General features: G+C 49.0%; 1 protein-coding gene and 1 long non-coding RNA gene across 5 annotated transcripts in view; one reads left to right on the top strand and one right to left on the bottom strand.

The window, feature by feature from the left end:
* LOC149450490 (uncharacterized) overlaps positions 1 to 5610 on the bottom strand; it is a 38050-nt gene extending 32440 nt beyond the window's left edge. The window contains exons 1-2 of the long non-coding RNA XR_016315255.1: positions 5496 to 5610; positions 2262 to 2339 (exon numbers count right to left, since the gene is read on the bottom strand). This is a non-coding gene — a long non-coding RNA (uncharacterized LOC149450490). The remainder of the gene's footprint in view (positions 1 to 2261; positions 2340 to 5495) is intronic.
* The window catches only part of LOC149450488 (nectin-1-like), a 170914-nt gene continuing 150692 nt past the window's right edge, over positions 5330 to 25551 (top strand). For 2 of the 4 annotated variants that reach the window (XM_089691938.1, XM_089691936.1), the window contains exons 1-3: positions 5330 to 5600; positions 12114 to 12446; positions 15763 to 16068. In XM_089691938.1, the coding sequence (XP_089548064.1) occupies positions 5543 to 5600; positions 12114 to 12446; positions 15763 to 16068 (697 nt within the window). In that variant the 5' untranslated portion in view covers positions 5330 to 5542. The remainder of the gene's footprint in view (positions 5601 to 12113; positions 12447 to 15762; positions 16069 to 25551) is intronic. The other 2 variants (XM_089691935.1, XM_089691937.1) reach the window with 2 other exon arrangements.

Here is a 25551-nt window from a genome sequence, read left to right as displayed (position 1 = left end):
AGACAGGGAGTTCTGGCTTTTCTTAGAAGTTGCTCCCATCTTACGCATTACAGGTACTTATGTAGCGTCACCAATTTGCGCAGCACTTTACATATATATATATATTGTACATTCACATCACACATTAATTACATATCACCCTTGCCAAAACCTCAATGCTATAATTTGGTTTGTTCTACAGTTGTAATTTTCTGAGCAGAAATAGTTCAGTCTGGCAGCCCGGCATTCAAGTGTCTATGGGGAGAAGGGTTCCTGGCCTCCCACAGCCAGGGCTACTTTCAGAAATCATGGGGCCCTGTACGGATTAGCTTGCCTGACAAGGGCCAGCACAGCACAGGCGCATCAAAATGTGAAGGCAACCTTGGGCTTCCTTGTGTGTTCTGAGGCAAAGTTTGAGTGTGGCTAGCAGTGGAAGGGGCTTAAAATAAGCCTATGTACAGACTACAGTGGTCAAAAGTATGCAATGTACATAGTGCAAGTGTGAGGAATCAAGTGCAGGGGTTAGGAGTATGCAATGTACATAGTGCAAGGGCCAGGAGTATGTAATGTACAAAGTGCAAGTGTGAGGAATCAAGTGCAGGGGTTAGGAGTATGCAATGTACATAGTGCAAGGGCCAGGAGTATGTAATGTACAAAGTGCAAGTGTGAGGAGTCAAGTGCAGGGGTTAGGAGTATGCAATGTACATAGTGCAGGGGCCAGGAGTATGTAATGTACAAAGTGCAAGTGTGAGGCGTTGAGTGCAGGGGTTAGGAGTATGCAATGTACATAGTGCAAGGGCCAGGAGTATGTAATGTACAAAGTGCAAATGTGAGGAGTTGGTAACCCACAGAGTGCAGGGGTTAGGAGAATATAATGTACATAGTGTAAGGGCCATGTGTATGTAATGTACAAAGTGCATGGGTCTGGAATATGTAATGTACATGATACAGTTAGATGTATGTAATGTGCATAGCACGGGGGTCAGGTTCTTGAAATGTACAGCATGAAGGAGACAGGTGCATGTAATATAAGTGCAGGGATCAGGAGTGGGTAACGAGGAGAGTGCAGGACCCAGGATTATGCAATGTACATAGTGCAGTGGTCAGGTGTATGCAACATACATAGTGCAAGAGTGAGGTGTATATAATGTATAGATTGTAGGGGTCAGCAGTGGGTAATGCACACAGTGCAGTGGTCTGACGTATATACAGTTCAGTGCACAGCATGCCCTATGATATCATGACCAATAGATATCAGGGCCCCAACAGACAAGAGACAGCAGTAGGATTCGAGTACATAGTATAGAGGTCAGGCATGTGTAATGTACATAGTGCAGGGGTCAGGTACTGTATGTATAATGCACATAGTGTAGGGGTTAGGTGCATGTAATGTACAAAGTGCAAGAGCCAGGTGTATGTAATGTACAAAGTGCAAGGGCCAGGTGTATGTAATGTACAAAGTGCAGGGGTCTGGAGTATGTAATGTACATGTTACAGCAGTTAGATGTATGTAATGTATGTAGCGTGGGGGTCAGGTTCTTGAAATGTGCATCATTCAGGAGCTAGGTGCATGTAATATACACACTGTAGGAGTCAGGTGTATGTAACATAAGTGCAGGGATCAGGAGTGGGTAACACAGAGAGTGCATGACCCAGGTTTATGCAGTGTACATAGTGCAAGAGTGAGTTGTATGTAATGTACATACATAGTGCAGGGCCCAGATGTATATAATGTATAGATTGTAGGGGTCAGTAGTGGGTAATGCACACAGTGCAGTGGTCTGACGTATATACAGTCCAGTGCACAGCATGCCCTATGAGCCATAGATTTCAGGGCCCCAACAGACAAGGGACAGCAGTAGGATCCAAGTACATAATACATTACAAAGGTCAGGCATGTGTAATGTACATAGTATAGAGGTCAGGCGTGTGCAATGTAGTGCAGGGATGAGGTACGATATGTGTAATGCACATTGTGTAGGGGTTAGGTGTATGTAATGTACAAAGTGCATGAGTCAGGTGTAAGTACTGTACATTGTGCAGGGATCAGGAGCATGTCACTTAAAGAGTGCAGGGGTCGGGTGCTTACAATGTACAGTGTTCAGGGGTTAGATGCATGGAATGTACTGAGTGCAGGAGTCAGGTGTAAGTAATGTGAATAGTGCACATCTCAGGAGTATGTAAAGTACAGAGTGGAAGGGTCAGGAGTATATAACATGCGGAGTGTAGGGGTTAGGTGTATGTAATGTGCAGAGAACGGGGATCAGGAGTGGACAACTTACCGAGTGAAAGGTCGGGTGCATGTAATGTACACACCCTGCCTGGCATATGATCTCTTCATTCCATCCAGCAACTGTCCTCTGTTACATAGGATGAAAAAAAAAATGGTTATAATTTTCAACCAAAAAACCCCAAATGAATAGAATAAAAACACCTTGCATCCCGAGAGCCTTATATCTGCAGTTCAATAAAGACTGGTTCTTCTTGGATCCAACTTTGAAATCCTGCAACTTCACTTGAAGTCTCACAATTTTTAGCGTTTAGCTTTCAGCCCTGTTGCACTTTGAATGATAATTGCGCGGTCATGCAACACTGCCCATATGAAATTACTATAATTTTTTTGAGACAGACAGAGCTTTCTTTTGGTGGTATTTAATCACCTCTGGGGTTTTTATTTTTTGATAAACAAACTAAAAAATACTGAGCATTTGAACAAAAAAGTTTTTTCTTAGTTTCTGTTATAAAACCTTTTAAGTAATTTGTCTCCTTCACTGAAGTGTGCTAGTGAGGCTGCAGTGATGGGCACTGATAGGCTGCACTGATGGGCATTGACAGGCATCACTGGTGGGCATTAACAGGCATCACTGATGGGCACTGAAAGGCAGCACTCATATATGGCACTGATGGGCATTGACAGGCATCACTGGTGGGCATTAACAGGCATCACTGGTGGGCACTGATAGGCAGCACTGATGGGCATTGACAGGCATCACTGGTGGGCACTGAAAGGCAGCACTCATATATGGCACTGATAGGCAGCACTGATTGGAACTGTTAGGAGGCACTGACGAACACTGATAGGCAACACTGACTGCCACTGAAAGGCAGCTCTGATGTGCACTGGTATGTGGCATTGATGGATACTGGTATGTGGCATTGATGGGCACTGATGGGGCTACACTGATGATCAGTGCCTATGATCAGTGTTCATGTCTCCTCTGAGGAATGCCGCTTACCGGCTCTCCTCTCCCAACATGATGCCAGTGTGAGGAGAGAAATGCCGATAACTGGCATTTCCTATTTACATGCAATCGGCTGTGATTGGACACAGCTGATCACATGGTAAAGCCTACATCATTGGCTCTTTACTCTGATCAGTGATCCGATGTGTCCTAGGGTCAGAGCGCACCACTGATTGCCATGCCATGTGCCCCCGGGGGCACGCATGGGCAGCTAGAGTGGGAGGACGTCATATGACGTCCTCCCAGAACAAGAGAGTCGCTGCCCGCCCATCATTTCCTCATATGGCAGGCAGGACGGTTAAAGACAAAATCAGTGTCACAGATGGACTGTGTCTGTGGCTGGCAGGGTGACAGTTGCAGTCCATGAATACTATCATTCTCCTCCATCCGTGTGCATATATCCATGACTGCGAAAAACTAAAAAGCAATATCTACTCACTTTTTTATTTTTTGCGCATCACTGAGTACAGAGGCTCTAGTTAATGTATCATGTTCAATCCCCAGAAATAGTTGAAATTATGTAAATGTTAACTATAAAGAATGATTCATTTTTTTCCCTTTACTCCCCTTAAAGCTAGGTTCACACCTATGCAGGATGCATGTGAGGCGTTTCTGCACTTGCGTTTTTAATGCGTATTTTCTTCTTCTTGTTGCTAGGCAGATTTTAAACACAAAATGCATAAAAAATGTGGCAAAAACGAAGCAAAAATGCACTACATGCTTTTTTGCAGTGTTCCCATTGAAGTCTATAGAACCAAAAACGCAACAATTTGCACTAAAAAAAGTCCATGACAATTTAAAAAAAACTCACCGTGTGAAAACAGAGATGTGAATGTGACTGTACTGTGTTTCTGCAAAACGCGGCAGAACACGCTTAGGTGTGAACCTGGGGTAAAAGCCTCGCCTCTCTCTCCCATCTCCTTTTCCCTATCCCCCTCCTCCCCTCTCCCTTTACTTTCCCTCTCCTGTGTTCTCCCCTATCCCCTCTCTTTCCTTCCTCCCCTTCCTTCTCCTCGCCCCCCCTTCCTTCACTTTCCTTTCCTCCCCTCCCCCCCTTCTCTCTCCTACCTTTCCTTCCCTCTCCTTTCCTCTCCCCCTCCTTCTTTCCCTCTCCCCCCCCCTCCTTCCCTCTCCTTTTCCCTCCTCCTTCCTTCCCTTCTCCCCCCCCCCTTCCTTCCCTCTCTTCTCCCCCCCCCTTCCTTCCCTCTCTTCTCCCCCCCCCTCCTTTCCTCTCTTCTCCCCCCCCCCCTCCTTTCCTCTCTTCTCCCCCCCCCTTCCTTCCCTCTCTTCTCCCCCCCTTCCTTCCCTCTCTTCTCCCCCCCCCTTCCTTCCCTCTCTTCTCCCCCCCCCTTCCTTCCCTCTCTTCTCCCCCCCCCCTTCCTTCCCTCTCTTCTCCCCCCCCCTTCCTTCCCTCTCTTCTCCCCCCCCCCTTCCTTCCCTCTCTTCTCCCCCCCCCCTTCCTTCCCTCTCTTCTCCCCCCCCCTTCCTTCCCTCTCTTCTCCCCCCCCCTTCCTTCTCTTCTCCCCTCCTCCTTCCTTCCCTCTCTTCCCCCCCCCTTCCTTCCCTCTCTTCTCCCCTCCCCTTCCTTTTCCCCTCCCCCCTCCTTACTTCCCTCTCTTTTCCCCTCCCCCCTCCTTCCTTCCCTCTCTTCTCCCCCTCCTTCCCTCTCTTTTCCCCTCCCCCCTCCTTCTTTCCCTCTCTTCTCCTTTCCCCCCCTCCTTCCTTCCCTCCCCTTCCTTCTCTCTCCTTTTCCTTCCCTATTCTCTTCTCTCCTCTTCCTTACCCTCTCCCCCCTCCTTGCTTCCCTCTCTTCTCCCCTCCCCCTCCTTTCCCTCCCCTTTCCTCTCCCCCTCCTTCCTTCCCTCTCTTCTCCCCTCCCCTTTCCTCTCCCCCCTCCCTCTCTTCTCCCCTTCCCTCTCTTCTCCCCCTCCCTCTCTTCTCCCCTTGCCCCCCCCCTCCTTCCTCCCCCCTCCTCCTTCCCTCTCTTCTCCCCCCTCCTTCCTTCCCCCCTCCCTCTCTTCCCCCCTCCTTTCTTCCCCCCTCCTTTCTTCCCCCCTCCCTCTCTTCTCCCCCCCCCTTCTACCTTTCCTCCTCTCTCCTTGCGCCCCTCCCCCTTCCTTCCCTCTCCAACCTTTCCTTCCCTCCCTTCTCTCTCCTCTTCTCTCCCCTTTCCTCTCTCCCCTCCTTCCTTCTCCTCTCCCCTCTTCCTACTTTCCCTCTTTTCTCTTTCCGCTCCTCCCTCCATCTCCGCCCAGTAGGGGGCGTGCCGTGTACCTTTCTAGTGCACTTGCTGTCTCCGGGCTCTCAGTCTCTCCGCAGTGATGTGGCTCCGCGATGTGCTGTTCTTTGTGGAGCTCCTCTGCTCGGTGCGGGGACAAGGTAGGGGGGGGGGGAGAGGTGAAGGGGGTACAGGTGGAGACGTGAAGGGGGGAGACGTGAAGGGGGTACAGGGGGGGGAGAAACTTCATGCCGGAGTTATCGCTGGGCAGCAGCTGTACACAAAGGCAGCATGCTCTTATGATGGGGGGTGTCTGGGGCCCCATCAGGGGGGGAGGGGGCCCTGCACTGGGAATACAGAGGATATAGAGGAGCTGCAGGTGACACTATGACCATACACAGAAGGTGTTCATGCCATCCCTCACCAGTCTCTCTGGAGTCCAATGCTGACCATATGTTGGTGCAGGGGGGGCCCCCTGAGAGGAGGAAACCTGCCTGACTACATGGGACACATCAGAGGCCCCCGGGGTGCAGCACCCCTTAAAAAAAACACTTAAAAAATGCAGCAAAAACGCATCTGCTGATCAGTGTGATAGTAGCCAAACAGGAGGGCCTTGCTCATGGAGCTTACGATCTAAAGTGAGGGGGACACGATCTGATGGAGGTGACTTCACCGCTTTAGGACCACACACAGGTCATCGATGGGACCTGATTGTTCACATTGTTTTCAGCTGCTGTGTTTTTGGAAAGGGTCAGGGACTTTTTTAACCCCTCGCCTACCGGGCACTTACACCCCCTTCCTGCCCAGGCCAGATTTCAGCTTTCAGCGCTGTCGCACTTTGACAATTGCGCGGTCATGCAACACTGTACCCGTATGACATTTTTATAATTTTTTGAGACAGAGCTTTCTTTTGGTGGTATTTAATCACCTCTGGGGGTTTTTATGTTTTTGCTAAACAAACCAAAAACCACTGAAATTTTTGAAAAAAAAAGTTTTTCTTCGTTTTATGTTATAAAATTGTGTAAATAAGTGATTTTACTCCATCACTGATGTGCGCTAATGAGGCTGCAGTGATGGACACTGATAGGCTGCACTGATGAGGCACTGGTAGGTGGCAATGATGGGCATTGACAGGCATCACTGATGGGCACTGAAATGCAGCACTGATATATGGCACTGATAGGCGGCACTGACTGGCACTGATAGGTGGTAATGAGGAGGCACTGGTAGGTGGCACTGATGGGCATTGACAGGCATCACTGGTGGGCACTGAAAAGCAGCACTCATATATGGTACTGATAGGCGGTAATGAGGAGGCACTGGTGGGTGGCACTGATGGGCATTGACAGGCATCACTGATGGGCACTGAAAGGCAGCACTCATATATGGCACTGATAGGCGGCACTGACTGGCACTGATAGGCGGTAATGAGGAGGCACTGGTGGGTGGCACTGATGGGCATTGACAGGCATCACTGATGGGCACTGAAAGGCAGCACTCATATATGGCACTGATAGGCGGCACTGATAGGCAGCAATGAGGAGGCACTGGTAGGTTGCACTGATGGGCATTGACAGGCATCACTGATGGGCACTGAAAGACAGCACTCATATATGGCACTGATAGGCGGTAATGAGGAGGCACTGGTAGGTGGCACTGATGGGCATTGACAGGCATCACTGATGGGCACTGAAAGGCAGCACTCATATATGGCACTAATAGTTGGCACTGACTGGCTCTGTTAGGTGGCACTTTTAGGCAGCACTGACTGGCAGCACTGATAGGTGGCACTGACTGGCACTGATAGGTGACACTGAAAGGCAGCTCAGATGGGCACTGATGAGCACTTACAGCTGGCATTGATGGGGCTACACTGATCATCAATGCCTTGATGATCAGTGTAGATATCCCCTCTGAGTAATGTCGATTACTGGCTCTCCTCTGTCAGCTCCTGAAGAGAGAAATGCCGATAACCGGCTGTGACGGGAGGTAGACAGGACAGAACACACAGAGCAGATGATAAACGCACAGAGATTTATTAAAGAAATGACAGGCACTCAATTGGGGTCTGCAGATAATGTGGCAGTACCCAGTCTAGGGGGATAGCAAGGAGAGGGCTCAAATAATTGTAATCCATCCCCAAGGGGGGGCAAAGTTAGAGTCTCTAGCAATTTGTAATCCAAGTAGGGAGCAGAGGGGGAACAGAGTTCCAAGGACAGTCCAGGGGGGATAAAACGGGTGCACACACGGCTCCGGCAGGGATGTCCTGGCTCACAGCGGACAACAGCAGGGGCGACCCTGCTCAGCACACAGCAACAGCGGGTAGTTCTAGCACACAGCAACGGCAGGTAATCCGGGGCCCCAGAGTATTAGGCAGAGGATCGTGGGGCCCACAGCAGATAGTCCTGACCCAGGGTATTAACAGAGGGGCAGCGGGTACTCCCAGCCCTGGGGTATTAGCAGAGTGTCAGCGGGTACTCCCAGCCCTGGGGTATTAGCAGAGTGTCAGCGGGTACTCCCAGCCCTGGGGTATTAGCAGAGTGTCAGCGGGTACTCCCAGCCCTGGGGTATTAGCAGAGTGTCAGCGGGTACTCCCAGCCCTGGGGTATTAGCAGAGTGTCAGCGGGTACTCCCAGCCCTGGGGTATTAGCAGAGTGTCAGCGGGTACTCCCAGCCCTGGGGTATTAGCAGAGTGTCAGCGGGTACTCCCAGCCCTGGGGTATTAGCAGAGTGTCAGCGGGTACTCCCAGCCCTGGGGTATTAGCAGAGTGTCAGCGGGTACTCCCAGCCCTGGGGTATTAGCAGAGTGTCAGCGGGTACTCCCAGCCCTGGGGTATTAACAGAGTGTCAGCGGTGTTGATTCTCCCCCAAATCCTACGTTATTGCAGAGCAGCAGCGGGTGGTAATTCTCCCCCAAATCCCTGGTTATTGCAGAGTGGCAGCAGGGTTTTAATTTGCCTGGTCTCGGGCTCTTGCAGAGTGGCTGCGACACAGCGGGGACCTCTCAGCGGCTGTGCAGCGAAACGAACGACCAGGGAGCCTGGCATCGGCCTTCTTAAACCGATGCAGGACACTCCCTGGTCGTCCTGGCAACCGTGGGCGACGTGCCTCATCGCCCCCGGCAACGAGGCACGCCCCCCTTGACACGGGCCGCGCTCTTGAGAGCACGGCCTTTGTCAGTATCTGCAAGCGCAGGAACTTTCATGCCCGCACTGCAGATGCCGGGGCCGTGCGGTGTCAGGCTGACTGCCGCGACACGGAACATCCTCGCGGGAGGCTCGCACCTCTCCGCCGAGAGGTGTGAACCTCACTGCGGGGAAACTATCTTCCTCCCTCCGGCCGAGCTGGATGGGAGGAAGATAAGTGACAAGGGTGACAGGAGTCACACCTCTTATCCTGCGTGGCCCGGATTCAAAGAGCCGTGACAGGATGAGAAGTGGAGGGGGGTGATCAAGGGGAGAGGGACATCTGCCACACCGTGACACCGGCATTTCCCTATTTGCATGCGATCAGCTGCGATTGGACACAGCCGATCACATGACCGAGCCGACAGCTTCGGCTCTTTCCGTTGATCGGTGATCCGCTGTGTCTGAGGGACACAGCGCACCACCGATTGCCGTGCTGCATGCTCCCGGAGCCGCGCATACGCGGTTAGAGTGGGACGACGTCCTCCCAGAACGAGAGAACCGCCTTGCGCCCGCCATTTCCTTATATGGCGGGCGGGAGGCGGTTAAACACAACACATGGTGATTTTGGTTGAACACGTGATTTTCGGTTTAGTAAAAAAAGTGTATGCAAGCAAAAACGCTGCAGAACAGACAAAACGCGAATTGCATTGGTGTGAATAAGGCCTGAAATGCTTTGAAAATGCAGCAAAAACACGCGTTGCGTTTTTTATGCATTTTTACATAATACATAGTTTTTTAGGACAAAAGGCGTTTTTTTTTTTTTTTTTTTTTTTGATGATATTGTCTTGAGAAAATGGGTTTTATTTTTTATTTTTATTTTTTTGTGCAAGCTATAGACAATACATGTAAAAAAAATTTAAAAAAATAAAAAAAAAATTCTACTTTTTAAAAATAGTGATACTGTAGATAAAAATATAACTTGTATATTTTTTTAAAATGATACTAAAGGGCTTATTGACCGGAGCGCTGAGCAGCGTGCAGAGCCATTTACTATTTCTTTGGGTGCTGAACTGCTTGCAGGCAGCCTATGTAAAATCAATGGATGTGCTTTGGCCGTACTGACTCACCTGCCTGTGCATCCAGGTCCATGCGCCTGTCCATCCAGGTCCATGCGTCTGTCCTCAGTCAAGCTCAGCTGTGTGGATGAGCCCCTATATTTCAGTGCTAGTTAAAGTGTTCCTGAACCTGCCCCATTACAATCAGTCTGTATATGCAGCAAAACATGCTTGTTATACTCGCTGTGGAACCTAAGGGATTATCCCTTCACATTATGTAAAAAGGCTGTTTGATCCTGTTTTCTCTGATCCTCCCCTTCTTCTACTGTCCTCAGTTCATCTACTTATAGTAGAGAGCTCTAGGAGTCACTCTGCACTTGCTCAGTTTTGTGTGTATTTTTTTTTACTTTGGGAGGGTGCATGTGATCAGCACAGGGCCAATCAGCACTGTCCAGACAGAAGGTCAGGGGTCATGCAGCCTCATAGGGCAGTCAGAAAAGAAAGAAAACTCCCCCTACAAGATTAACCAGTGCTCTTCTGGACACTGATAGAAGTCACAAGACTGCTTTAACTGCTGATGAGAAAAGGTATTTAGCAATTTATATTTACTGAAATAATTGCACTTCCATGTTGTGTACTGTGGGAGACCAGATATAGTGAATGCAGGGTCCGGGGAGACCAGATATAGTGAATGCAGGGTCCGGGGAGACCAGATATAGTGAATGCAGGGTCCGGGGAGACCAGATATAGTGAATGCAGGGTCCAGGGAGACCAGATATAGTGAATGCAGGGTCCAGGGAGACCAGATATAGTGAATGCAGGGTCCGGGGAGACCAGATATAGTGAATGCAGGGTCCGGGGAGACCAGATATAGTGAATGCAGGGTCCGGGGAGACCAGATATAGTGAATGCGGGGTCCGGAGAGACCGGATATAGTGAATGCGGGGTCCAGGGAGACCGGATATAATGAATGCAGGGTCAGGGGAGACCGGATATAGTGAATGCAGGGTCAGGGGAGACCGGATATAGTGAATGCAGGGTCAGGGGAGACCGGATATAGTGAATGCAGGGTCCGGGGAGACCGGATATAGTGAATGCAGGGTCCGGGGAGACCGGATATAGTGAATGCAGGGTCCGGGGAGACCGGATATAGTGAATGCAGGGTCCGGGGAGACCGGATATAGTGAATGCAGGGTCCGGGGAGACCGGATATAGTGAATGCAGGGTCCGGGGAGACCGGATATAGTGAATGCAGGGTCCGGGGAGACCGGATATAGTGAATGCGGGGTCCGGGGAGACCGGATATAGTGAATGCGGGGTCCGGGGAGACCGGATATAGTGAATGCGGGGTCCGGGGAGACCGGATATAGTGAATGCGGGGTCCGGGGAGACCGGATATAGTGAATGCGGGGTCCGGGGAGACCGGATATAGTGAATGCGGGGTCCGGGGAGACCGGATATAGTGAATGCGGGGTCCGGGGAGACCGGATATAGTGAATGCGGGGTCCTGGGAGACCGGATATGGTGAATGCGGGGTCCGGGGAGAGCGGATATGGTGAATGCGGGGTCCGGGGAGACCGGATATGGTGAGTGCGGGGATCGGGGAGAGCGGATATGGTGAATGCGGGGATCGGGGAGAGCGGATATGGTGAATGCGGGGTCCGGGGAGACCGGATATGGTGAATGCGGGGTCCGGGGAGACCGGATATGGTGAATGCGGGGTCCGGGGAGACCGGATATGGTGAATGCGGGGTCCGGGGAGACCGGATATGGTGAATGCGGGGTCCGGGGAGACCGGATATGGTGAGTGCGGGGTCCGGGGAGACCGGATATGGTGAGTGCGGGGTCCGGGGAGACCGGATATGGTGAGTGCGGGGTCCGGGGAGACCGGATATGGTGAGTGCGGGGTCCGGGGAGACCGGATATGGTGAGTGCGGGGCTCTCATGTATAGGGGGGCTTTGAAGTGAAGGGTAAACCTCTGATATGATGGGGGGACCTCATGTATAGGGTGGCTTTGATATGATGAGGGGACCTCTGATATAAATGGGGCTTATAACGTGAACTTTATTTCAGAAAGGTGGTGGTGTTCATCATCTCAGGCTCAGGCTTCCCTTTGATAAGTATCATTTGCATTTTTTTTTACACTTTAGACTGGGGGTTCCTCGAGATTTTAAAGTGTGCCGGGACTGAAAAAAAGATTGAGAAACTGCTTCAAATTGTTTAGTTGCATGCTGTCCTTTTTTCTGGTTTCCAGCAGAGTCCTTGGTTTTAATTCTGACCAACTGAGTGCTAAAAGTCTCCATTTTCTGTATGTTGAATTCATTGATGATCAACATTGAAGACTGATATGTCCAAAAATAATTTTCAAATCCGTTTTTGATTAGCAGTGTACTCGTTCTCCATCTTCTGTGATTGGCTGGGGTTGGTAGCTCAGCATGGTTCGTCCAATCCACAAAGCTGTTACTTATACCTCTCCCTCCTGTTTTTCAGTCAAGGTAGAGAAAGAAGTGTACTCCTGGGTCGGAGCTGATGTGGTTCTGAAATGCATCATTGAGATCGAAGAAGAGAAGATAAGACAAGTCACCTGGAGCAGGAGTGAAAATGCCCAAAACGTGGACTTTCTCACCTATGTTAAAAATTCTGGGAAGACGGAGAAGTTGACTCCTTTTGCGGAGTCCAGAGTGGATTTTCTGTGGAATGGAAATACAGATGGATCAATCAGGATCCGGAATGTCGCACTGACCGATGAGAGCGTCTATACTTGTATCTGCACCAGCTTCCCATTGGGAGCTTTTCTCAATAGGACTTCTCTGATTGTACAAGGTGAGCGCTGCATGGACATTTTATCGGTGATAGCCCTGTGAAATGATTGATGAAAGATTGTTGAGAATTTTATAGAAAGTTTGTTAGGCCTAGATTACACTTGTGGTTGGGGAGGGGGGGGGTAGAAATAGGTGGTTGACACCTAAATGCAAGACCAACACACCGTTGGTTGTATGCAACATATGCCTGTTAGCATCCAAGCATCATGACCACGGTCAGTGGTGTATTTGGGTTTTGTGCTGCCCTAGGCAACACAGAAATTGGACCCCCCCCCCCCTGTTGGAGAGAGCCTGCCACCAACCAACTCCAATCCCCCTTCCAGTGGAGAGAGCCTTCACAGCTCTGGCCATCCCCAGGAACGACAGTTGGGCTCTGCATATACCATCAAGCAGCCCACAGCCTCTCTCGGAACCCATCTGGTCCCAATGTCCCGTCTTGCAAGGGGCAGTGCTACCCCTCTAAAAAAAAAATGCCGCCCTATGCAAATGCCTTGTGATAAATATGACCCGGTGGAGAGAGCCTGCCACCAACCAACTCCAAACCCCCCTTCCAGTGGAGAGAGCCTTCACAGCTCTGGCCATCCTCAGGAACGACAGTTGGGCTCTGCATATACCATCAAGCAGCCCACAGCCTCTCTCGGAACCCATCTGGTCCCAATGTCCCTTCTTCCAAGGGGCATTGCTGCCCCTCTAAAAAAAAAAAAAAAAAATGCCGCCCTATGCAAATGCCTTGTGGTAAATGTGCCCCTGACCACGGTATGTAAACACGCTCATCCGAGTGCAGTATGGAAAAGGAGTTTAATGATCCACAATGTAAAAACTCACATAATAGAGAAGTAAAACAAGCCCATCAGTTGACCGTTACTGTGTCCTGCAGGGGTCCGTCCCGAGTGGAGATGGCCGGTTGGGGAGATGACAAATCCCGGGTAGCTGGGGAGAGCGGAGGTCCCACAGTGTAGGGTGAACATCAGGCAGAATCCCTGGAAGCTAGAGGCAGTCAGGAGTCCAGGACTCCGAGGTCCAACCGGAACCGGGAGTGCCCGTGACCAGCGTGAACCGCAGCGGGGGGCGGAGGTGACGTCACACAGGAAGAGAAGCAGTAAACTGAAGGGAGGACACAGGCTACGCGCTCCTTCTACTGGCCTGGGGATGCAGTGGCTAGAACGATCTATATATAGGTCTAGAGACATCTGGAGGACTACAGAGTCCAGCATACCAAGTGTTCAGCATAAAACGGTGAAATAAAAATGAAAAAATGATACATAAGAGACAATGAAAGATAAGAGCACCTGTGTGTTGGTGCGATATGGAAACTGTAATTGAGTAAATAGGAGAGAGGAATCGCAGAGCCTGAGGGAGGAAAAAGACTGGGGGGGGGGGGGGGGGACAAATAATAAGAGGAAACACCATTCTAAAAGGCTTATTTAGCCCAATGAACCGTATAGAACAATAAAAATGATGAAATAAAAGGTATATATCAAACTTCTAGAGTGTATTGGGGTTGAGGGGCCAATGTGGAATTCTAATAAAGTATGGATCTCTAACTCTTCATTGAGGCCCCCCTGGGTCAGGGTACCCAATGTGTAAATCCAGAACGTCTCACGCTGACATAGACGTGAGAACCGTTCTGCCATTGGGGAGAGTTCTGGGGATAGATTCAATGATCCAAACCAATAGGCCTTCGGTGGATCCCTGATGTACCTATCTGAAGCGGTTATTGCCCATAGACTTTATTGGAAATATGGACATATAACAGTGGACATTAGACATTAGTGCGCTGAGATCTCTATTTTATTATTATACAGTATTTATATAGCGCCAAAAGGTTTGCTCAGCGCTGTACATTATAGTGGGGGACAGTACATGAGACAATACAGTAACAATACAATACACGAGGGGTTCGAGGGCCCTGCTCCTTGGAGCTTACAATCTAGGAGGGAGGGGATAGTGGCTGTGGGGGATGGAGTGGTAGGAAGAGTGGAGGAGATCAGCTGTTAGGTGAGGATGGGGTAGGCTTCCCTGAAGAGATGGGTTTTCAGGGTGCGCCTAAAGGTGAGGAGGGTAGGTGACAGTCTGATGGATTGGGGTAGTGAGTTACAGAGGATGGGGGAAGTCCTGGAGAAGTCCTGTAGTCGGGCGTGGGAGGTGGAGACCAGGGAACTAGAAAGCAGGAGGTCTTGTGAAGAGTATGGGTTGGGTGGTATTTGGGTATCAGGTCGGTTAAGTAGTTTGGGGCAGCATTATGAATGGCTTTGTATGTCAATGTTAGTAGTTTGAATTTTATGCGTTGGGCAATCGGGAGCCAGTGGAGGGAATGACAGAGGGGGGGTGGAGCCAGTGGAGGGAATGACAGAGGAGGGTGGAGCCAGTGGAGGGAATGACAGAAGAGGGTGGAGCCAGTGGAGGGAATGACAGAGGAGGGTGGAGCCAGTGGAGGGAATGACAGAGGAGGGTGGAGCCAGTGGAGGGAATGACAGAGGAGGGTGGAGCCAGTGGAGGGAATGACAGAGGAGGGTGGAGCCAGTGGAGGGAATGACAGAGGGGGGTGGCAGAAGTGGAGCGGTTGGTAAGGTGGATGAGTCTGGCCGCTGAGTTCAGGATATACTGAAGCGGGGATAGCCTGTGTTGGGGTAGGCCAGTGAGGAGGGAGTTGCAGTAGTCCAGGCGTGGGACTATGTTTATTTATGAACACCCCCATCCGCTTATGGGGGGGTACTAAAAATGCGGCTACACCATGCATTTTTAATGTCCAACCCAACTAAAGTCTGAACAAGCTCTAACACATTCCTATATGTATTTTTTTTTTTTTTATTCCCAGCAGTGTAAGTACCTGATTTTGCTTTGGTATCAGCCTCTTGCATTCCCTGTACATCAGAGCTAAGACTGGAGGAGGAAGAAGCAGCACAAGGAACACACTGACAGGCAGAGAAAAGAGAGTGACTAGAGTTATGAGCTCAGCAGTCTGCTGCTTCTTCTTTACCGTCCAATCACAGGCTAGGGGAGGGACAAGACCTGTAAGTGTCACTTAACTGCAGCAGAGAAAAATTAGGTCAGACAGCTGTGCGGTTTGGCAGAGCTGTGTAAATCTCAGGACTGAATAGGCAGAAATACAAATCTTTTAGCAGGTAGCACAGCTTCTAAGTACAGTAGGTCTTTTGTTGATGTATTTAGCCTGGAGCTCAGCTTTAATCGAGCATAAGTGAGTATACTGAGTCCAGTACCGTGTCGCTGTCAGTCTAATTGCTCTAATATTTTTTATTGCACTTTCTAATTAAATAATGTGTAATGACTGACATACTGTATGTTTATGGTTACAGCCAAACCGGATGTTCACGTGGAACCTTCCCCAAACCTGGTGGTGGCAAAGCTGCCGTATCAAACCGTAGCTGTTTGTGTGGCCAGAGCAGCCAAGCCAGCTGCTAATATCACTTGGCGGACGGGCGGATTGGATTATAATTCATCAGAGCATGTAATTCGGAATGTCAATGGGACGGTAACCACAGAGAGTCAACTGGCCATGATCTCAGGAGCAGGAATAAAGGACCGGAGTGTGACTTGTATCATCTCACAAGGGTTAGCCTTATCACCGACTGAGAAGCAGCTGACCATACAGAACGTACAATGTAAGTAAGACAATTGCTGGATTACTACTTTCTAGTTCCCTGGTTTCCTCCTCCCATGCCCTTCTCCAGGGCTTACCCCATCCTCTGGAACTCCCTACCCCAATCCATCAGACTATCACCTACTTTCCTCACCTTTAGGCGCACTCTGAAAACCCATCTCTTCAGGGAAGCCTACCCCGCCCTCAGCTAATCTCCTCCACTCTTCCTACCACTCCATCCCCCACAGCTATTTCCTCCTGTACCTCTACCCCCTTCCTTCTAGATTGTAAGCTCCAAGGAGCAGGGCCTTCGAACCCCTCATCCACCTTACTAATCGCTCCGTATCCGCCACCCCTCTCTGCCATTCCCTCCACTGGCTTCTGATTGCCCAATGGATAAAATTCAGAATACTAACATTAATGTATAAAGCTGTTCATAATACTGCTCCAAACTACATCACCGATCTGGTATCCAAATACCACCCAAAATGTACTCTCCGCTCCTCACAAGACCTCCTACTCTCTAGTTCTCTGGTCTTCTCCTCCCCTCTAGTTCTCTGGTCTTCTCCTCCCATGCCCGTCTCCAGGACTTCTCCAGGGCTTCCCCCATCCTCTGGAACTCTCTACCCCAATCCATCAGACTATCACCTACTCTCCTCACCTTTAGGCACACCCTGAAAACCCATCTCTTCAGGGAAGCCTACCCCACCCCCTGCTAACTTGCCGACCTCCTCCACTCTTCCTACCACTCCATCCCCCACAGCTATCTCCTCCTGTACCACCATCCCCTCCCTCCTAGATTGTAAGCTCCAAGGAGCAGGGCCCTCGAACCCCTCGTGTATCGAATCGTATTGTTACTGTGCTGTCTCGTGTATTGTCTCCCGTAATAATGTACAGCGCTGAGCAAACTGTTGGCGCTATATAAATCCTGTGTAATAATAACAAGCAGCCTAGCAGGGCAAGAAAGGGGGGCAGATGCACTGTTTGTTCTCAACCCCCTCCCCCCAACCCCTAAACCATGACAATGAACCAAATGCGATATCTCCTGCGCTCCGGGACCCAGACCGGTGGTGAGTAGATGGAATCAAACTCCAAAAAGGAAGGAACCACCGGAATAGACAAGGTCGTGCAGCTCCACACCAAGGCTGGGGAAGCCCAAACAAAACTGTTTTTTTGTTGTTCAACCCCTAAACCATACCAGGCCACATGCCCTCAACATGAGGAGGGCCCATGTTGATGGTGACAAAGGCCTCTTTCACACAACCCTGGCACAGTGGTTGTTCCATACACTGGAATCAATGTTTTTTGGCTGGAAAAAACCCCCAAAACTAGTGGGTTTCTAGAGGAGCTTTTTAGCTGTAAAAAGCTCTAACGCTGAAAAACGCGGTAAAACGGGGTGTGGGGACCTATCAAAATTTGGATCCCCCTTTAGGATAAGGGGGGCCCTTATCCTAAAGGGGGATCCAAATTTGCTCTCTCTTTACGTGCATGAGTAAGGACATAGTACCCCAGCTCAATCACAAAAAATGTCAGTTGCCAGTAAATACAATCACGCACTGGTTATTGACAAGTCCTTTATTAAAAAATAAAAACCCAAAACAACACACGAAAAAAAAAAAAAAAAAAAAAAAAAAAAAAAAAAAAGAGCGTAGTAAATCCAGCATCGGTCACGATAAACGTTGCCTGACGATCTTTTGAGAGAACCAAAACCTGTTGATATGCTGATCTGTCTGCTTGTGCCACATGGGTGTGCCACTAATGATAGCTCCAGGCTTATATGCAATAGGGTGGGGGAAGTTTAGATTGAAAAGAGAGTCATTTTTAACCACTTGAGCTCCAGAGGATTTACCCCCCTTAATGACCAGGCCTCTTTTTGCTACTCGGCGCTGCACTAATTCAACTGATAATTGCGCGGTCATGCAATGCTGCACCCAAAACGAAATTTACGTCCTTTTTTTCACACAAATAGAGCTTTCTTTCGGTGTAATTTGATCACCTGTGCGCTTTTATTTTTCACGCTATAAACAAAAAAAGGCCAAAAATTTTGAAGAAAAACAATATTTTTTACTTTCAGCTATAAAAAATATATAGTAAACTCAAAGTTGGTTATAAATTTAGGCCAAAATGTATTCTGCTCCATGTTTTTGGTAAAAAAAATCCCAATAAGTGTATATTGATTGCTTTGTGTGGAAGTTATAGCGTCTACAAACTATGGTATAGATACTGCAATTTACGCCATTTTTCTGCTATACAGCACTGCGCTAGTTTAATGGACAATTGCGCGGTCATGCAATACGGTACATAAATGAAATTTACATCCTTTTTTTCCCCACAAATTGAGCTTTCTTTCGGTGGTATTTGATCGCCTGTGCGGTTTTTATTTTTTGCGCTATAAAAAAAAAGGCTGACAATTTTGAGGAAAAAAAAACAATATTTTGGACTTTTTGCTATAAAACATGTCCAGTAAAAAAAAAATGCAAAAATCAAATTTAGTCATAAATTTCTGCCAAAATGCATTCTGCGACATGTCTCTGCTAAAATAAAACCCCAATACGTGTAAATTAATTGGTTTACGTGAAAGTTATAGCGTTTACAAATGGCGGGAAAGATACTGGGATTTTTAATTTTTATTTATACTAATAATGGCGCTGATCAGCGACTTATGGCGGCAATCAGCGACATATGACAGCGACCAGTGACTTATGGCGGGACTGCGGCGGACATTTTGACACTGGGGGGGGAACTGACATCCCCAGTGACACCAATACAGTGATCATTGGAAAAAAAAACACTGAAACTGTACTATTGTCACTGGGGAGGAAGGGGTTAACATTTTTAGAATTTGCTGTGTAAGGGGAATGTTTTACTAGGGGGCGGGGGTGTGTACTGGAGGGGGGGGGGGGGGAGGGGGGAGCTGATCGAGGGAGAGAAACTCTTCTCTCCCTCTTCAGCTTGTCGGCGAACTGTCACAGAGCAGCGCTGTGTGTAAACAATGCAGCCCTGCTCTGTGTCAGTGATCACCGCTCATCGCGGGAAAACGGCCGGTAAAAACCGGCCGTGAACCGGCGGCGGAGACCCGCTGCTGACACCCGTGGGACAGGTAGGGTGGGCGCACGCCTCGCGCGCGCCCCCTACCTGTTTTGAAGGCAGCCGTTTTAAAACGTGCTTTTGCCTACGAGTGCCGCACTGCCACCGTTTATATGCGGTGGCTGGGCGGCAAGTGGTTAATAACCTTCAATTACAATGTGATGTGTGTCACAAATCTATATGCTGTATTATTTTTTTTTTTTTTATTTCATTTCACTTTACTATTTTTTTTTTCCCATGAAAGTGGAGTTCCCCCTTAAGCCATCCATACATGGATTGAAATTTGGCTGGTTCAGCAGGGACCAGGCGAATTTCGAACGATCGGTAGAAGTCAATCTGCTGATCAATGTCTGTACTGCTGCCACTACAAGGTTGGTTTTAATTTTTCCCTATAGCTCAGCTTTAGTCCTCATGCACACTTCACGTTTTTACAGCGGCTGTTTTTGGGGTTTGATTGTTTTTTCTACAGTCAATAAACCCCCCTGCATGTTATCCTATGTGTCCATGCACACATACACTGGAATCAATGTTTTTTGGCTGGAAAAAAACCCCAAAACTAGTGGGTTTCTAGAGGAGCTTTTTAGCTGTAAAAAGCTTTAATGCTGAAAAACGCGGTAAAACGCCGCAAACCGGCGCTGTTGGACGTTTTTTTTTACCAAAAATTTTTTTTTCGGTAAAAAAAAAAATGCTAAAAAAGCGAAAAAACGCTGCTAGTCGCAGCAAAACGCCACTAAACGCTAATGCAAAGACGCTAAAAAAAAGCTGAAAAACTCACGTTTTTGTATTTCAATGGTTTTTATTAATTTATAACCGTTAACACAGGAGCAACAAGTCACGCCTACGCTGGGGCTGTCAATTGCACATAAGAAAATTAGAAAAATCAGTTTTCTAAGGCTACGTTCACACTAGTGATGTGTGCAGGCGGCAGAGAGGCGTTTGGGAAGGGTTTTTACCGCTTCCCAAACGCCTCTGACAATTCTGCACATTGCAGCACATGGTGCTGTTCTAACGGGAGCGTTAGCGTCGCGGCTAAACAGACGCCTCTGGTCGAGTCAGGAGGCGTTGAAGCCTCCTATTCTAGTCTATGGTGCTGATCCGCAAACGCCCGGCCGTAACACCATTTAAACTTCATTATAGGGGCGTTTGGCAAGCGTTGGTAAAACAGTCAAGTGTGAACGAGCCCTAACACCAACAGAGCAAAAAATACGCCCACGCAGGGGCTATCAATGGCACTTAAATAACAAAACATTAGTATAACACTGATAGTAACTCAAACTAGAGGCAGCTATCCACTGCCACACCAAAAACAACCAAAAAAAAAAATAAAAAGGAAGGAGGAGTACAAAAGAAAAAAGATAACAAAACCAAGAGCAGGGATCCAAGAATGCCAATGCTGAACAACATCACATCCCCAGACTAGCCGGGGGTGGGGGGGGGGCGTGGGAAAGGTATATTGCAACCACGGCTCCCATATTTTCAACAATTTACATTGAGAGTCATTGCAGATACTCGACATGTGTTCATTGAGCATCATAGAGGTCATATAGTCCCGCACCCCCTGAAGAGGGATAAACAGGCTCTTCCAGGCCTGAGCAATTGTTCTAGTGGCTGACAAAAACAAACAGGAAGCCAACTTCTGCTGATAAGCCAAGAGGCCCGGTATGGGGCAATGAAGCAAAGCGTACCAAGCATCCCGGCGTATGGAGAGATGGAACAAGGTGAAAAGGAGGCCAAACACACGAGACCAAAAACGAAGCAGTCTCGGGCATGACCACCAGATATGCAATACATCTCCACGATGGCCACAACCCCAAAAGCATCGATCGCTGCAGGCAGGGTTTGCCTGTGCCAAACGAGCCGGGACCCAATACCAACGAAACAATACTTTGTATGCTGCCTCCAGCGTGGTCGTATTAAATGAACATTTAGCTATAAGTGACCAGGCCCTATTCCAGTCCTCCAGATCCACGACTGCCCCCAGGTCGTACTCCCACTGAACAACATATGAAAGAGAAGTATGCATCGTGCGCCTGCTCAAAGCTGCATAAAGAAGGGAGATAAGGCCTGGGGCGCCTGGACGCTGTTGGCAAAGCAGTTCAAAGGCAGATTTCTGGTACGGGAAAGAAAAAGTGAGATCAGCCAATGTTGCAATTGAAGGTAATGAAAACATTCCGCCGGAGGGACTGTGACGGGAGTAACTTTTGGGTGTGGGGGGACCTCTGTATCATCTCCCCAAATTCTTATGATTAAGTGACCCTGTGCCTGTTAGGGTACAGGGTGTGTCTGTGAATGTCCTAGTATTGTGTATTGGTGTGTTGTCCTTTGTCCCTGCCATGTGGTTGCCTATTGTACTGCCATGTGGTTATTCCTTTGTCTCGGCCACATGGCTGTCTATTGTCCTTGCCATGTGCTGCCCCATTGTTCTGTGTCTTGGTTAGATGGGGAGAGGTGATGATGTGTTTCCTGTAGTCCTCCCCACTGATGGGGTGGGCTGATGATGTGTTTCCTGTTCCAGGTTGTGTTTCCCCACCCTGTGTATACAACTTGTTGTTTGTGTAGAAATAAAGAGTTAACTTCCTGTTTTAAGAAGAGGTGGGTGCTGTCTCTATGTTCCTGCATGATCAGAGCGGGTGGTGTGTTCCGAGGATGGTGTTCGGACAGGGAAGTGGAGCTTAACGGAAAAACTCAGTACGGTCTGGGGTTCCGGTTCCGTTATATTGGTGGCAAGCGGTGGGATTGTGCTTCCAAGCTGTAAACACATCCAAACCATCACCGGGATTCAAGAGCAGGAAAAGACGTCAGTCATCCCAGTGGAGCTATGGACCTGGCATCAGAGTTCCCAGGGCTGCTACAGACTGTTCTTGCAACATACCCCAGGACTGTGTCTACGGATCAGTACCTGGAACTCAGGCAGCAGATTTGGGAGGTCCTTTGGAGAGGAGCCATCTAGGCTGCTAGTATCGAGAAAGGCAAGTGGTATCCAACCCCAGAGGAAAGGGCCAGGGACCATCAGAAGTTACGGATGCCATTCCTGGGAGAGCGACCCCTGGAGCAATGGGTGACTGAGTTGGACAGGCTGGTCCAGCAGGAGATACAACTGGACAATGGATATCGGGGTCTGCGGTGGTACGCAGAGCAGGAGTATTTAGGGGAGGCAACAGAATGCTCTCCTGAGGGACATGACTTTGGTGGGCCTGGATTGCTGTGGGAGAGCCTTACAAATCTTTTCGTGTTTGGCGATTGAGAACCCACCCTGAAGGAGTTGCGAGAAGACAGAGAGGCTATCTTCGGTCACACAAGGGTCTCAGAGCTTGAACCAGATCTGGAATACCTGCTGAAGAAAGAACTGGATCTAGGAAGGGCATACAAGCAACTGCTAGGACATGTTCGGCAGCATGCCCAAGAATCAGCAGTGGAAATTCCAGAGACTGGGGATCTGATAGACCTCTCGGCTGAGGAGGAACCAGCAGTAGACCTGGCAACAGGGCCAAACACTACTAAACTCTGCCCAGCACTGGTAATGTCTCCTGAGTTCCACGGACAGGAGATAGTGAACCCCTATCCCCAGACACCAGTTCCAGAGGCTGGGGATTTGATTGACTTTTCTGCTGAGGAGGAACCAGCTCTCGCAGAAGAGCTGGCACCAGGGCATGGCATTGTCGACCTCTGCTCACAATAACCAGCACCGCAGGAGCTACAGCAAGAGGATGCAAGCGGCTCCTCACAACAGCAGCTTGAGCTGATGTCCGTGGATGAGACTACAGCCACCACCTGGATACCCCAGGGATGCTGGGCAGTCAGCCCAGATCCCCCACAGAATGATGGAGTCGGCCCAGCCACCCTGTCTTCTCTCCAGCGGCTGAGAGGATTTCAGGGAGAAGGACCAGTCCGTACTTCTCCCCAGCGGCAGGTATGGTCTACGGGAGAGGCAGAGGTTGGCTGGGTGAGTAACGCTTGGTGTGGGACAATTTGTTTGGGGTACTGTGTGGGTGCTGGCATTGAGGGACTGGAGGTACAAACTAACTTCAGAGTACATCCGTCTGGGATCTACTCCTGCGTTCGTCTCCTGCGGAATGGGGAGATATGTGACGGGAGTGACTTTTCAGTGTGGGGGGACCTCTGTATCATCTCCCCAAACACTTATGTTTAAGTGACCCTGTGCCTGTTAGGGTACAGGGTGTGTATGTGAATGTCCTAGTATTGTGTATTGGTGTGTTGTCCTTTGTCCCTGCCATGTGGTTGCCTATTGTACTGCCATGTGGTTATTCCTTTGTCTCGGCCACATGGCTGTCTATTGTCCTTGCCATGTGCTGCCCCATTGTTCTGTGTCTTGGTTGGATGGGGAGGGGTGATTATGTGTTTCCTGTAGTCCTCCCCACTGATGGGGTGGGCTGATGATGTGTTTCCTGTTCCAGGTTGTGTTTCCCCGCCCTGTGTATACAACTTGTTGTTTGTGTAGAAATAAAGAGTTAACTTCCTGTTTTAAGAAGAGGTGGGTGCTGTCTCTGTTCCTGCATGATCAGAGCGGGTGGTGTGTTCCAAGGATGGTGTTCGGACAGGGAAGTGGAGCTTAACGGAAAAACTCAGTACGGTCTGAGTTCCGGTTCCGTTACAGGGACATCCTGTGAATCCCAAAGAAAATTCCAGATAGGGAAGGACCGAGAAGTCAAAAAGTGTCGTACCTGTGAAAAACCATTGGCCACCCACCAAGAAAACGCCCTTGGTTGATCGAAAACCCGGTGGGAAGAGAGGGTTGTTAGTAATTGGGAGCAAAGGCAAGAAAGGTGACATCATGCCACTGGAGTAACGTACCGAGTCCCAGACTTGTAAGCCATGGAGCAAATTCGGACTCGGTGCAGAACTCAGGTTTTTAGCATGACATGGCATTCTCAAAATGTTAAGTGTGCATTGAGACCTAAAGAAAAAGAGAAAAACCGCTGAGATTGCTGAGCAAGACTTCTGAGAATACAGATTTTTCAGCAAAGTGGGTGCACCTGTTCTCTGAGAAATGTGCAGGGGAGGTTGCGGGCCTCGGGGAAATCACTTAGGTTTCTGAAGGTGAATAGATCTCCATACTGGTAGACCATGTTTGAAAAAAAAAAAAGAAAAAAAGTATTTATTTCGGCTTTACTGAAGATCACAAAACAAGCGAAGAGCGCCGGAGTGTGGTGTACACTAGATATATACTCATTACAAGGCCTGAAGTAAGAACATGGAGAGAGCCAGCAGAAGACAATACCAGAAGGAACAGAAGGGGTCTGGTTGTAGAAGGTGACAAGTCCCATGGGGGATACACTTGGTTAGCCCTGTGTCCCCAGCAAGGTTGTAAAGTGTATTTTCAGTTTTTCAGTCAAATTTGAGAAAACCCCACTAAGTGTTGTGTGTTCCCATTCACACAGCATGCTTGACAGAAATGAAGAAAAAATATTTCTTACCTCTTTAGATGTTACTGAGGACAAGGTATCATGGCTGACTGCAAGGATTTTTGCTAGGATGGATATAGTATGGTGCCCAACGTCCAATATATTCATGCACAAAATAAAGTGTGTGTGTGTGTGTTATGTAATCAATTATATAGGAATACAAACCCCCCACAAGAACTATTGTAAAAAATAAATCTTCACCTAAACCAACCAGTGAATGGGTGTAGCGGCCCCTTTAAAAGTGCATGTGTAAATACACTGCTCAAAAACATTAAAGGAACACATCAGATCTCAATGGGGAAAAATCTCCTGCTGGATCTCTATACTGACATGGACTGGGTGATGTGTTAGGAACGTAAGGATGTCCCATCATTTGATGGAAATTTAAAATGATTGACCTACAGAGGACTGAATTCAAAGACACCCCAAAAATCAAAGTGAAAAAATGATGCAGCAGGCGAGTCCATTTTGCTGAAATTTCATTGCAGCAACTCAGAATGGTCCTCAGTAGTTTGTATGGCCCCCACGTGCTTGTATGCATGCCTGACAACGTCGGGGGAGGCTCCTAATGAGACGACGGATGCTGTCCTGGGGGATTTCCTCCCAGATCTGGACCAGGACATCACTGAGCTCCTGGACAGTCTGAGGTGCAACCTGGCGGCATGGGATGGACCGAAACATGATATCCCAGAGGTGTTCTATTGGATTTAGGTCAGGTGAGTGTGGGGGCCATTCAGTGGTAATTCCTCCATCCTCCAGGAACTGCCTGCATACTCTTGCCACATGAGGCCGGGCATTGTCGTGCACCAGGAGGAACCCAGGACCCACTGCACCAGGAGGAACCCAGGACCCACTGCACCAGTGTAGGGTCTGACATTGAGTCCAAGGATTTCATCCCGATACCTAATGGCAGTCAGGGTGCCATTGTCTAGCCTGTAGAGCTCTGTGTGTCCCATCATGCATATGCCTCCCCAGACCATCACTGACCCACCACC

Source organism: Staurois parvus, unplaced genomic scaffold, assembly GCF_062004578.1.
Source record: "Staurois parvus isolate SC_StPar_1 unplaced genomic scaffold, SC_StPar_1.0 ptg000574l, whole genome shotgun sequence".
Classification (NCBI taxonomy): Eukaryota; Metazoa; Chordata; class Amphibia; order Anura; family Ranidae; genus Staurois; species Staurois parvus.
The sequence above is the reverse complement of the archived record's forward strand: the minus strand, read 5'-3'. Positions and strand labels throughout refer to the sequence as shown.